Source organism: Patagioenas fasciata, chromosome 2 (assembly GCF_037038585.1).
Source record: "Patagioenas fasciata isolate bPatFas1 chromosome 2, bPatFas1.hap1, whole genome shotgun sequence".
NCBI classification, from domain to species: domain Eukaryota; kingdom Metazoa; phylum Chordata; class Aves; order Columbiformes; family Columbidae; genus Patagioenas; species Patagioenas fasciata.
This window is the reverse complement of record NC_092521.1, coordinates 139,123,174-139,138,161: the sequence shown is the minus strand read 5'-3', so window position 1 is coordinate 139,138,161 and position 14,988 is coordinate 139,123,174. Positions and strand designations below refer to the sequence as shown.

At 35.8% G+C, this 14,988-nt stretch overlaps 1 protein-coding gene across 8 annotated transcripts in view; it reads right to left on the bottom strand.

The window, feature by feature from the left end:
* Positions 1 to 14,988, bottom strand: part of DGKB (diacylglycerol kinase beta) — a 349,951-nt gene that overhangs the window by 77,712 nt on the left and 257,251 nt on the right. For all 8 annotated transcript variants that reach the window (XM_071805088.1, XM_071805087.1, XM_071805090.1 and 5 more), the window contains one exon: positions 4,636 to 4,726. In XM_071805088.1, coding sequence (XP_071661189.1) covers positions 4,636 to 4,726 — 91 coding nt within the window. The remainder of the gene's footprint in view (positions 1 to 4,635; positions 4,727 to 14,988) is intronic.

Below are 14,988 nucleotides of genomic sequence, written 5' to 3'. Positions count from 1 at the left end.
GACCATAATTTTCACCTTCAGCAGAATGGTTCAGGGACCTTAGCTTATCAGCCTGTTCAGTGAAAAACTGCAGGATCTTCTCAGGTGGCAAAAGCCTATAACATCTGCAATCAAAGTTCACCTGACACACATTGGATGAGAGGTTGATAGGATAGACCTAGTCTTCGTTGACTACCATTTATTCAGTCCTAGTCCTCTTCGTCACCCACATGATTTTGGGATCGGGGAAGCTCCTAACTCAAATAAAACACATTAACAGGCAAACACCGAAGAACCTCCACGGAAGAAAAAAAGACCCAACCTCAGACAAGTACAGTTGAACCTGCAGGTGGAAGGGGAAGCATCCAGGTCTACTCATTAATTCAATGAACTAGCCAAAGTTCCCAGGATTCATATACTTACGCCTTGGCTAGAAGTAGATGAGCCTTACAACACAGCTAGAGTATATAGATATCCAGGCAAGTCACATGCACCTTATAGTGTATAACAGCATATTTTTAAAGCATTAGATTCTCCTCCTGCAATGTTCTGCAAGCCAGTAGGGGGTCCAGTCATGCATTTAAAACTGATGAAGGGTCTTATTTTGTAATTCCAATATACAATAATCAGTAAGAAAACTGGAAAAATAATTAACCATGCTTCACTAACAGTCCACTGACATCTTGCAGCTTGCTGCTCTGTGGGTCACTGGCACTTTTTCCTCTCTGCCTAAACCTTTATCATAGCTTTGAAGAAGAAAAAGAAAGTACAACTCAAAAATAACTGTGCATAATTATTTGTTTATCGTTAAACTTTCTAAGATCACAAAACAGAACTGTATGATAATGCATACTCTGCACGTTTTTAATTCTCCTAAGAAGGTTAAATCTGGAGAGAGAAGAATTTCAGCATGAAGGTTTCCATTTCATATTTGCTTTTCAAGAATTAAATTTTAAACCTGTGGATTATATTCATATAGGGAAAGGTTTAAAGTTAAAAGACATATCTGGAAGAGAGTAGGCAGTTGTGGCAACTACTGTAATCGAAAGTGTAACTTTTTAATCACACTTTTCTTACAAGAAAAAAGGCATGGGTCTTCAATGTTATTTTGCAAGCAAATTCGTGATTCCCCCCCTATATTTTATGTGTATTAAATATCAAGATGATTTATTTTACTAAAAATTCTGCTCATGTGTATGCTCACTTACTGCTATACATTCTAGATAAACAGATATTAATTTCATAATTAAAAGTAATCTTGTGTAAATACCCTGCAGGCCTCAATGAATCAAACACATACTGTGTGTCAGGCCTCCCACTGTCATCAAGTGGAATGTACTGGCTGGATAATTAGATAGTACATATTTTTTAACCTTATTTGCATGCATATTATATCTTTTGCACACTGACAAGCAGCAGTAACAACAAAAGTCAGATTACCACAGGGAATTCCCACAAAGAAGTCTTCATTCCTTATAATTTGCAGCCTAAATTAAAATAATTTGATCTTTGACAAGGATGAAATGTCAAGCAGAAGGGGGTCCTCTACAAGCCACGGCCTGTGGCTTCTGAAATTTGCCTAATTTATGTCAGTCACTTCTTAATACATATTTAAGTATTACACGAGAAAGATGATAAATATGCAATCTGACACCTTTGGTATTTCCCTGCTGTTAATTTATAAAGGTCTGGCGTCCCCCAAACTGACTGGAATTATTTAAATAAAAGAAGAATTGTGAAATAGAATGGCGCAGGGTCTGGCTTCCATTTTCACTCAATATTGAACACAGCAGGTAGTACACTAAGACAATTATTTGACGAGGCCTCAGAATCCCACAGTGACGGGGAACTTTCTGAATTAGTAAAGGAGGATTTCTTTTGTTCATACACAGACAAGAAGTTTGCACTACAGGTAGCTCTGCGTTGTCCTAACACATTCATACACTACAACAAAACACAGATGTGTTCTGCTCCTTTTTCTTTTTTCATTTCAAATAATGCAATGATGCTGCTAAAAATAAAAGCATACTTTCAAAATCTGGAGCAAGCCTACCTAGGTTAGAAATAAACACTAGCACTTCTATTTCTTTTTGCCTTCTTTCCTGGCCTCAGTCCCTTTTCAGGCATTATCTTTCATACTTCATGCATTAGATGAAAATTTTTCCGACCAGCTCGAAGTTGAGAACATATCCATGCCTGAAAACAGCTGAGACTAAGGCTTTGCTCTGTAACCAAGTTCAATATCATGCAAGACCATGTGATCACTTAAACTCCTTTCCCTCACCCATTAATACCAGATAGTATAGGAGGATGCTTCTGGTCCCACAAGGCATGTACAGTGCTGCAGGTATGGACTGTGCCATCTCTGCTTACACCACATCTATGCCTACTCTCATTAAATACCCTTCAGACATCTTTCTTTTTTTTCTGAAGTGGAAATGACATGTAAGTGCTCTGAACTGTAAAGTCTTAAGCCTCATTTACTGAAACATTACTATTAATAAAACTAAATCCTTAATTTTATCCTTTTTTTTACCTTTAGAACTTACATTCCTCTCCTTCTTGGATGCCAATTTGGAAATAAAAATGTATCTTATTCTGGATAACACAAGAATTTAGTGTCTAAACTTTGTTCTGCATCTCACACAGAAGAAAATATACAGAACACGAGAGACATTAATGTATATCAGGAAAATCAACTTAATTAGGTTAGAAACTAAATATACGGTTTGCCCACAGAATGTTTGATTGCTGTCTCCCAGCTGAGAGATACTGATCCTTAATCTTCATGGGCTTTGTTCATTCAGAATTTGGCTGTAGAGTAAATGCATTCTTTGTGCATTTTATTCAGAGTGAAATATGGTATCATACACCAAGCTCTCTCATTTACAGCCCCAAGCAAGGGGCAGCAGGTTAAAAATCAGATGAAAACAGTGCTGCTCCCAAGTGTTTAGAACATATGAACAAGAAACATTAGACACAAGCAGATTGTCAAGCATTGTTCATTTAAAAGTACTTTACTCATTGTGAATAAATCTGTAAATACCTCCTAGCACTTCTTGAGTTAACATTTTGGAAACTATTTCCCCTATTATCTTTGTTCCTAATTGTAGGACTAACGATAATGACCAGGACAGATGAAGAGAATATTAACAAACATGTCTCATATACTGGCAACGTCTTACTTCATTGGTAATAACAGTGTTATTGATATGAATTAGTAATAATTAAACAAGTGGCATCAGCAGCATCACAAACTTGTACGTATACTTGATTTCTTTGGGATGTTAACATTTCGTCATCCTTTCAATGGTTACAATTAGATGGTTTAAGATCATTACATCTTACAGGTTCTGTAAGATTTTTACTGGATAGAAGTATTTTCTCAGGAAAGCCTGCTCTTCAATATTTATTTGATGAAAAGGTGCATTTAACTTGCAGTATATTCAGAACAAATCAGTCAAGCATTTCTTCCAATAACTAATCAAATATTTTTCAGGTTACATGTACTTAGACCCAAATGCATGAAGCACTGTCTTGGGAAGCAAGACTTTGTTTGGCTGGTTTGTTTTTCCCAGGGTTTTTGGTTGGTTGATTGGTGTTGCCTTGTGTCTTGTTGTGCTTTATTTTTTTTCTCATTTTTTTAATCTAACATGTATGGAGCATGTTTCTACTTTAAAGAGAAATATAACAGCAAAACAGGCAAGTCTGGCACAACAGGTCTTAAAGTTCCAGTCTCAGTATTCTTTGTTACTGTTCTACTACCAGATCCATGATCCTGTCAGATAATTTCAGACTTTGCCTTTCAGGGGCCTTTGGCCAGACTTCTACTGCTCTCACCATACCTCTCCAAGTGCCTCATGCTACTACAAAAATACTCCATTGACAGGTGCAGTTTCTCATTACTCTTGGAAAGGAAAGACACCATAATCCATAAATGGTTTCATTATTTCAATTAAATTCTCAGGGTTGTATCTTCACTCATTTCACATCTTTCATTTACTTACTTATAAATATCAGCCTTGCAAACAGTTTATGTAATGTAGCCACTTATTCTATCATCAGCCACCCAAGCAGCGGTGACACATTATTTTAAATTCCTATTTTGTCTGTAACTATCCTGTGTCTTTTCAGTTAGTGTTCAATGTATAATGGAAAGACGAACCCTTGTGCAGAGAGAAAAGCTATTTAATGAAGGGGAATGATTCCAAAAAGTAGATATTCTTTAACCTTTATTCAGGAAAGTAAGTACAATTTTAGGGAATTGAGTTTTAAAGGTTATAAAAACTTGGGACCTAGAAATAATAAGATTTTTTTTTTTATTTTATTTTAATCCTGTAGCAGCTCTCACTCCCTTCGACAGTCTTTCATTTTTCCATCTGACCTAGCCACACTCCCTATTGATTTCTAATGTTATATTTCACCTCTTGACCTCGTCTACTGTATTAAGACTTCACTAATCATCAAACTGAACTTTGTTCCAGTGTGCAGGGCCACACTACAAATAGACACGATAAAAATAATATTTTGGAATATAGGGTCGAAAGGATGTGCACTGCTTTGCCTTGTTGGATTCAGGCACTCTGCACCCTTGCTCCCTGCATTTCAGTCAAACTAGTGACATTTCACAAGTAAAGGCAACAATTAGTTTCTTACTTCTATTTCTACAGATTCATGCAGCTTCTTACAGGTGGCTGAGAAAGTTTCCGAAGTGCCAAATTCAAAATACCAAAATTTGTTCTTCATTCTGAAACAAGAAAAAAGGAAAAGAAAAAAGAAAGATCTTATTCACTATCAATATGTGACAAAAGTGATCATCCTGTCTTCCATTATAAGTAATGGCAAAGGCTTGGGAACATGTGACATCCCATTTGAAATAGATGAGCTCATAATTTTCAAAGCTTAAATGTTGGTGTCAAGTTGTATGATATCCCCTAAAGGGATAACAGGAATGTGTTGAACTGACAGGTTCAAATGTACCTTTGACTTTTCTTTTTCAGTAACTATCAGAATATTTTTTGTCACTTAACCAGTGACATGCCTCAGAAAAATGTATCAATTTTATTTCATTTCATGTATTACACCTACTATATGATTTCTGATTCATGGTTAAAATCTCTATCCTGCAGAATACTAGAATGTGCAGGGCACTCCCATCATGAAGAGGCAAGACAAAAGTGTAGCTTGCCTTAAGTTCCGTAAAGGTAAATACTTATTGTTCATGAGGACAGAAGAGATATTAGAAGAAAATAAAAGTTCCAGATCAAACAATCTTTAGATATTTTGCAGTAGGAGAGCTGTGTTACCCAGTAATTAACTCGTAGATGCATTTTAAATGACTGATGGAACCTGCATTCTGAAGTTCATTAACAGATTCTACAGAAAAATAAAACTGGATAAAAATGCTAGCAAATTGCTTAGTTTATAATGACAGCAGGCAGAGATTACAGTTTTTTCTTCTTAAATATATAAAGACTGTACTTCTGTTTCACCAGATTTATTGCATACTGTTAAATACAATCAGGACACCAGCAGTACCATTTCAAGTAAGTATATGCAGTTTTGTTTAACTCTCATGAGTAATTATTATTCCGTAACAAAACAAGAAGCTAAACTAGAAAAAAAAAAAAGACACTGAATTAGAATTCATTATTCACACTTAGGAATCAGATATGAACACAGTTCATCCACTTGGATAAACTGTTCTCTGACACAGACACAGCACGATGTGCTTGGAACTTGAAAATGACTGAGTTTTATGAGCTAGAAGTGAAGAATGAAATGCAGATGTAGATGACTGTCAAAAATGCCAGCAAAAGTACAAATCCTACTCTTGATACTTATTTTAAATTACACATAGAAGTGTACTTAGTGGCTCTTAAAGTCCACTTAACAGCTCTTGAAGTCACAAAGGGAGAAGGGATATTACAGTACTGGCCATTCCCAGAAACCTGCTGACCTAAGCCAACAATTCCTTGTGCAGTACCAGAGCTGCACAGAACATATTATTATTATTATTATTATTATTATTATTATTATTAACAACAACAATAATAATAATAATAATAATAAGGGTGAACAAGAAGAGAGAAACGGACACATTTCTGTAGAAAAAGGCACAGGCATTTCCAAAGGGCTTTGCACAGAAAATCTGAAAATGTTTGGAACCCGGTTTTGAGAACCCCCTTGAGGATAAATGGCATATTCTCAAAGAGCTCTAACAACCCAAGGGTTCAGACCAGATTAAGTTTCGAGACTCGATGAGTCTGTGAGTGGAAGTGATCTGATCTACATTCCTTCCACACCTGCAGATTAGTCAGCACACTGATGTGCTGACCTGGGATTGACTGCTCTATTTATGCAAACATATATGAAGAAAAGTGTAGTACTTTCATTTCCGAACAAGTGTGAACAAAATACTGAATTCCTGTTGGGTTCCTTTACAAAATCTGGGTGCAACTATATTCCTGGTACTTTGTATACAGAGATGCTGAATAATGAAACAATTAAAAAACCTGATGTACGTATGCAGAAAAACGTTTCATAATTTCTTTTGATCTTATTATTAAGATCAACAAGCCTTTGCGACTTCTCCTTTATTGGCCTTTCCTCTTGCTGCTCTGTTATTTTTACCTTAAATGAAGCATCTTTTCTTTTGCTTTATTGAAAAGCCTGCTTTAAATTGACTTCTTAGCATTGTATATGATAAAATCTTTGACTTGCACAAAGATAAAATAGACAGATATATTTTAGAGTAATTCAGTATATTGTGTTAAATTCATGTATTTTGAGTTCAGCAAAACAAAACCCAGCATTGTCAGTGCACTCAAGGTTTACTACAAAATTTAGATCCATGAATCAAAACCTTGTAGCATTACACAGTAGAAGATTAAGTACATTTATTGGGTGAGGTTTTGATGGTAGATATATTTCTTGTCGTTGTAATAAACCTTGTAAGATTCTATCCGCCCAAAACCTGTAGTCTTGTGAGTGTGTCCTCCTTTCTCTAGTAGACTATATATCTGATTTAAGAGTAGAAAGACCAACTACTTGACAGCTTTTCCTGTACAAAGATAGATGTAGATATAAATAATTTTATTCTTATTTTTCAAAAGGATTTACCAGCTCCCTTTATCAGCCATGAGATAGATTAGTATGTTTTTTATTCAAATGTAATATATTTTTATTGAACAGAAAATAGCATTAGATCTTTTCTTACATGTATGAACCAGAGCAAAATGTAAAGAAATAAAGCTTAATTATACTAAAATTTCCATAAACAAGATCTGTCTTCCCATTATAAAAGATATTCTAATTTTTATAATAATAAAAAAATATCAAAATTCATATCTTCCACTTGCATTCCTCATTCAAACAGGTGACGCTTATCTGCTTATGAAGACAGCAGCAGCAGTAGAAGTGTCTATTTAGAAGATTAATGAACTACCCTCATGACCATTCTATTCCTTTCACAACGCTGGAAGTAAATTTTAGACTGGTAAATAAATATGTATTTAATGAAAATTTTGCGATATTGAAACTGTAAGAAACTGAATCACAGGCTGCTATCATGTCTATTTTTTTTTCTCTCTCCTAGAGGAGCTGATGATTCAGATTTGTTACAATTTTTAATAAGAGATGACTGAAATAAAGATGAAGTCTATTTCAGTAAAAGAGCGCTATACAGTAGCACTTTTCTTTACAACACTGGTTTTGTTGGTATAGGAAAGGGAATAGCTTATTTTTCAGGGAAGCATTTTTGCACATGCTTCAAAGTGCATAAACTCTTAAACAAATTTGTGCTTAAAAATACAATATAAATAAAACATCAATCATGATTAAAGGCTGACCTAAACAGGGATGAAACAAATTGTCAGGACAGTATGGGAAGGCTAATACTGCCATTTCTGACAGTGTCTCTATATTGTGCATAAATATCAGACTTAGAAACTTGGATATGCTTCTTAGAAAAGTTCAGGCTAATATTTGGTAATCAAGGCAAAATGATCAAAATAGTCTGTGATATGGGTTTGCTCCATTATCAGTTAATCAGAAACCCCCCTACTGCTAAAACTATTTTATATAACCTTTCTGATTAAGCAATTACAAGGCATGTCATTGAAAAATTGTCCTGTATCTAAATATGGAAATAGAAAATACTTTATTCTACACCTGAAGAGCATCTATACTTCATTGCAGTATGAAAACTCTGTCATAACATGCATAACAATAGACTAGCTATAGGTTGCTAATAAAAGGTCACAACAATAAAGCATCTTTAAATATAAGAAGCAAATTTATCCTGGTGTTAAGGCTATACAGTTGAGATGAGAACTTATGCTACATTTTGAAGTTTGTCACACTTTCTGTTACATTCTATTTACACTTCCTGTATTTACTATTTCTATTTATTATATTTATTTCCACTTTAATTATTCAGTGTCAAGCTGCAATGACTTGAGCTAAAAACTTCTACATCATGAAATTTCTGACTGTAATTTTTATAAAATTTCAGCTGAAATACTTTGACGATTTTTGAAAATGACTGGATTAAAAAAAAGTATATTTGCTTGTATCAAGTGTGTTTGATAACATACACTTTGAACTGTTTTAATGCAGCTACACTTTCAGAGTAGAGATTTTAAATTTAGCACAAGGATGGCCTTGCATCAAGAATATGCTTCTGGCCATCTGCATGAAAATACATACAGAATTTAACCATATTATGACCATTTGGCAATACATTCCGGGAAAGCTTTATTTTCAATATTCTCATATGGCAGAAAAAGAACAAATTTTTGTCTCTAGTTCTGTCATCTGTCATACTTTAACCCATACAAAGTATAAGGATTTTTACCCATGAAACTACTAGAATTCTAAATTCTACAAGAAATCTATGCAAGAACGTCTGCTCATGGACAAGCAGCATTTGGCTTCCTCCATAAATTCTACTGTTCCACCAAACACAATCCTTAAGCACTGTTTTCTGAAAACATTTCTTTTAAAGCTATTCCAATTTTGCTGTAGAAATACTGTTTGTCAGTGAGTGTCAAGAGTTGCTCTCAGTCTATATCATAAACTCATACGGTTTGCAGCATGAAGCTCTCATTCTAAGAGCATAATTTATAAATAACAGTGTATAGAATGTAATTAAGTTTAAAAACTCACAAAAACATGGATTAAAAAAAGAAAACAAAGAAAACAAAAAAAGAGTCGGAAAGAAGCCACATAGAGTGGATGCTCATTATCTCATTCACCACTGTTCCAGGAGGTGCTCAGAGCCACAGATCCAGTGTAAGTATTTAAATGCAACAGGTCTCACTGGCTCTCTTTTCCCCCTTGTTTATTCTTCTGCCCTCAATTCCACAGAAATGTGGAACAGCATGTGGAAAAAAAAATAACCAGAGAAGTGTGCAGAAATGGAGGTGTGAGACAGTGTTGTATGTCCACAGAGGAGAAACTGTGAAGAGTGCAAGGGCAGAAAGTGGTTGACAAACATATGTGAAAAAAATGAGGGGATCACTGTAAGGGAAAATAGATGAATCAAGAAAAAGAAGAATGAGAAAAAGATAGGAATCTAATTTCAAAATGCACTCCAGTTCTGCAATGCTGAAAGATGAATGATAATAGAATAGACAAGGGAAGAAAAATAAAATAATCCTAAAGGAGACTCAAGTAAAAACACCTGTTTCTGAAGTCTGAAAATACGGATAATAAGGTCTAAAAATGAAACTGGGAGTACAGGAAACACCATACTGGGCAAAAGATGAACATCTGTTCCAATATTCCGTCACTAACAGCATTAGTAGCAGAGACTTCGGAGAACACTGTAAAATTCCATGTAGTATACAGCTGGGAATAATCAAGCCTTAGCGAAGGTTTATTATTATTTATGATTTTATCAAATAGAAAGAGGGCATGCTTCGATTAGACGTAAAGAAGAATGTTTTTACGATGGGTGTGATGAGACACTGGAACAGGCTGCCCAGAGAAGCTGTGGATGCCCCATCATTGGAAGTGTTCAGAGCTGGGTTGGATGGGGCTTTGAGCAATGTGGTCTAGTAGAAGATGTCCCGGCACAAGGCAGGGGGGTTGGACAGGATGATCTTTACAGGTCTCTTCCAACTCAAACCATTTTATGATGCTATGATTTTATTTTAGACAGTTTGACAGTTTAGAGTATGAAGCAATATGGGGGAAAAAAAAAAATATATAGACAAATTCATGGGAATAAATTACTCCTTTTAAAGAGAAAAAAAACATCAAGCAAAGACCCCCAGACTTGTTTATGTTAATCCATGGCTGTGTCCTGCTTTATTTGAATTTGGAATTTCATATTGCACTTAAAAAACCACCAATATAGATGCCCCAGTGCTCATTATCAATGTATGGGAAAATAAGTTTTCACTGAGGAACAACTGAAGCAGAAGCAGCTATGGCAGTCTGTTTCTGCAATTGGGAATAATGGCGCCCAGAACCTCTACCATCTGATTTTTCTCAGGTCAAGGAAAAGTTTTCAAGGTGTGTCTGAACTTGCTGCTTTTGGTTTATTGAGTCCCAGTCAGTGAGACATATACACAGGAGCAAGTGAAGTAAAGTTTACAACAGATTGTATGTCATTGTGATTGTACATTTTATTTCTGGTAATAAAGTGTGCTGATACACTGGATTTTATTTAACTAAATACTAAATATCTGATGCATTAAATAAAACTGAAAAATATTTTAATGCTTTGTACAATTCAACATAAAGAATATCCTTATCGAGTCCTATCCCTCTCACAGAAGTTTTCAAGAGAAAACATATTTTCCATCTTTTCTCACTGTTCATAAATCTATTATCTAGGTAATTTTATACTTAGGTAAAAATGATTTCATTGCAGCACATAATATATATTAATAAGAATGTATGACTTTTTCTAATGTTCTTCTTTTCTTTCCACTTCTGTCTTAACAATCATATAATTCCTGTTCTGCTTTATAATGAATCATACGCAAAGGTAAGGAAATAGGCAGTGGAGATGCACATCCATAAGAGATTTATGTGTGACTGGCATGATTTTAATAGAGACATCTTTGTCAATTTTTTCTTTTCCCATTACCAACTGTACTTATGTCAAGTCCAAGTGTTAATCTCTTATGGCACATAGCATAAGCAAAGATTGCACAGATAAGTGCAGAAAAGTTAGAAGCCTGAAAGAACAGCTCTAGTTTTACACAATAAATAAATTTTTCACCTTATCATATAATGATAGCACCCATAGTTAGAAAGCTATGCCATAAAAACTTATACCATTAAGCAATACTGTGAGATTGTCTCTTCCTGACATTAATTCTCCTTCTGCAAAGCTGCATCTGACTCCATTTTCTCTCCTGCTTTACAGCCCAGTTTTGCAGCTTGCACTTCTGTGGGCAGCTGTCTGCAGCTTCTGCTGTCCACCTGTCCATGCTACTTCTCCAGCTCTCTGCCCAACTTTCTTCAAACTTTCTGCAGTTTATTCCAGCTATAACTACCACCCTGCCCCCTTGCCTGTTCGGTTCTACTCCTGCCTTCAGCTGTGCTCTCACATCCATCCTAGAACCCACTCCTGGACACCCTGTTCACTCTGACCACTTTCAGTAATAAATGCAAACCATGAAGAGTTGCAACAGGGCCTCGCAGTACTGAGTGACTGGGGTGCTAAAATTTAGATGATGTTTGATGTGGACCAATGTAAGGTGATGCACAAAGGAAAAAGAAAAATAATCCTAATTTCACAGGGACCTTCTCAGGGACAAGGTCTTTGGCTTACAATAAATAGCAGTGTTGGATTGGTGCTCAATAGCATTTGTATGAATTGCGTTGTGATGCGCTGAATACTATTCCAACTCCCCCAAGGGCAAATAGGGGGAAGAAATAAAGGGGAAAAAAAGAGAGAGAAAAAAAGAGAGAGTGTAATAGAACTGGAAAAAGTATGGAGAAAGAAAATGGGGACAATCAAGATATTGAGCACTTTTTGAATTTTTCAGCCTTGAAAGGTGACAAATGAGAGAGGTATAACAGTTCTCTAAAATCAGGTATGCCATGGGGAGGATGAATATGGTGTGACTAGTCACCATCTCTCCCAAGAAAAAGCTAGGACAGAAGAGAAGGACCAAGAATGCAGTGGATACAACAAACAAAAGGCTTATTTGCACAGAACGCAATTAAGATGTTCAATTCTTTGTAACAGGATGTTATAGTTTTCATTGGTTCAAAAATGGTTGGAAGGATTAATGGAAGAAATAGCCACTGAAGTCCACATAACAAAAGCACCACAAATATGGAAATATATTACATGTTTACTGTTCTTCTCACTCATTGGTAGATGACACTGGAGAAAGAGCAGCTAGCTAGACTGACCTTATGGCTAACATCAGATGAGTATTTTTGTCTTCTTATGTTTGTGATCCCAACTGCATTTCCTGTTTTTTCTTGCTATCTTTGCAGAATTACCTATTTCTCCTCAATCAATGTCTCACCACCCCTTACCACTTTGTATCTCAGGATCCAACTGTATATTTGGATTGAAATATTTGTACAGAGAGTCCAGGTATGAGTACCAGTCAGTTCATGCACTGCAGACAGGTACTGACGTTCCTGAAAATCATCCAGTATCTGTATATTTGAAGACAAGAGGTGCAACAAATTCACTGGAGGTCTGTGCACTGTTTCTTGGTTTTGTTTGGCTACTCATCAGAAAGTAATTTGTCTAGGTTTTTGAGAGAAATAGTAGCCAGATTGGAAGCATTCCCTCTGCTAGAGCTACCAGAAAAAAAAAAAAAAAGAGCAAAACCAGGATGATAGTCACATCCATAACCCATATCCTTCACTAACTAGCTATGAAACCTGTTCTCATTGGATTAACTATGATGTATCTCTCATATAGCCTCCTCACACTACAGAGTCTGGCAGAGAGAAGCCTACTACTAACATCTATGCAGAGGAGAATCTTATCCTAAAATACAAATAACAATGCCCATACTGAAATATGAACACCAAACTCTAATAATTTTAAGAGCCTCAGGGTATGCGCTAGGTGCTAAAATGCAGGAGGAACTCAATAACTTTTAAGCTGTGCCTCAGGCTGCATCTGTTTTGTGCCAATAGGCAACAGGATGTTCATGAGAAAAAAAGATAATGTATTTTTCCCAGAGTTATAGAAAAGTGGTACACTCCACTGACACAAATTATAGGAGTTTAACCTGTCGCACCTGGTATAAGAACCAGCTATTATAAAGCAGTGTGATACCTGACTGATACAGTTTACAAGATATTCCCCCATGTAAGAGGGTACTGTTTCTCATCAGTGATAGAAATAACTGTTTTAAATAAGGAATTCTGACACTTGCTTTTCAATATATTACAACAACTGTTATTAGTAGGACCAAAAACCCACACAGTTTAGTTTCTCAAAGCCTTTACTTAAAAAATGTCTTCGTTATATCTGTGATTTTATCTGTCATTTTTCTCCACTAAATGAACATTTCTGTAACACTTCTTAAATCCTTTATGTCCGTTCCCCATCATGAAGATTTCTGCTCTTAACATTTCACTTATTTTTATCTTCATATTTTCACTCAGTTTCTTTCCCAAATTCCCCAGTCTTGGGAGCAGATGCTGAGGCACCAATGACTCATTAATCTGAAGAGGTTTTTTACCATGAACAAAAATAAAGTCTATAAACGGTTCCACATTTACCAGCCTTGGTCGTACTAGAGAACCAAGAAAGCTTTGTTAAAAAAACACCCCTACTATCTCAGAGCAAGGTCATGGACCTTCACATTTCATCTTTAAATTATGTCAGATGAATAAAACAATTTTCCTTCCCCTTGCCCACTAATATGGATATGTAAAAGCAGATATGACACTGAGTAGTACTTATATTAATGAGACCATTGTTAAGGCCGTTCAGAGGTTCAGGGACAAGTTTGCAAGGAACAACTCCTCAGTGGCTGCTTCACATGCACAATTGTAGCTCTGTTTTAGGAAACAAACAAACAAAAATAAACCAGTTTTGTTTCCCTGTAATGCAGGTGATTATATGTAATTAAATAATCTTTTTCTCTACCCAATATTTTAACTCCCACTGAAAAACTGATGTACCTCAATACTGCTATTCAATTCTTGCCAAAAAATCCTTCCATTCCCTTAAAATACTTGAAACACTATGCTTTATATCATTCCCAAGTAGGACACAATGAGGAAACTAAGGAGAGAAAAAAAAAAAGTAAGCAATCAAATGCTGCAAGGGAAACAATGAGCAGCTCTTTTGAGAACACACAGGAGAAACATCAGACTCTGTGTAGGAGAAAATCTTTGACAAAATCTTTTCTCCTTAGGATCCCTCCAGAAATATTTAATCCTGTCAGGACTGGGGCAGGATTAAACATCTCTCCCTGACTGGAATTCATTGGACTTTGAATTTATATATATATATATATATTTTTTTTTTTTTTTCCTCCTGAAAGAGCAGATTTATAAGCTTAGGAAGCCTCACTGTTTTCAAGCTTCATTGCCCCTGATTCCACCCATATAAGAAGACCACTTCTAACAATTAGATGGCCTGCCTGTGATTCAGCTTAACTCCTTATTTAGTCATGTCAGTGCCTTTGTCCACTTGTGAACTGACATCTACTCAATAGAACTGAAGGTGTGATTCACCAACCTTCAGTAAGCAGAACTGCTCTCCAGGCTTCATGGACAGAAGTTACTGGCTCTCTATCTTCAGAAGCCTACATTGAGGTGTCTAATCTCAAACTGAAAACCTGTCTTGTTTCAAAACACTTACAACCGCCTTAACCCCTACAAGATAAATGAAGTCTCATTATTCCTCGTTTTACTTGCTAAAACATAATTTCCATCCATACTGTTAAAAGTACTTAGGTGGGACAAGGTCTCCAAGCATCATTACACCTAAGGCTTTTAGTGACTTACCACAGAAGAACCCAGCAATGGAACCCAGTCCACCTGTGTTCCCTCTAGCACTTT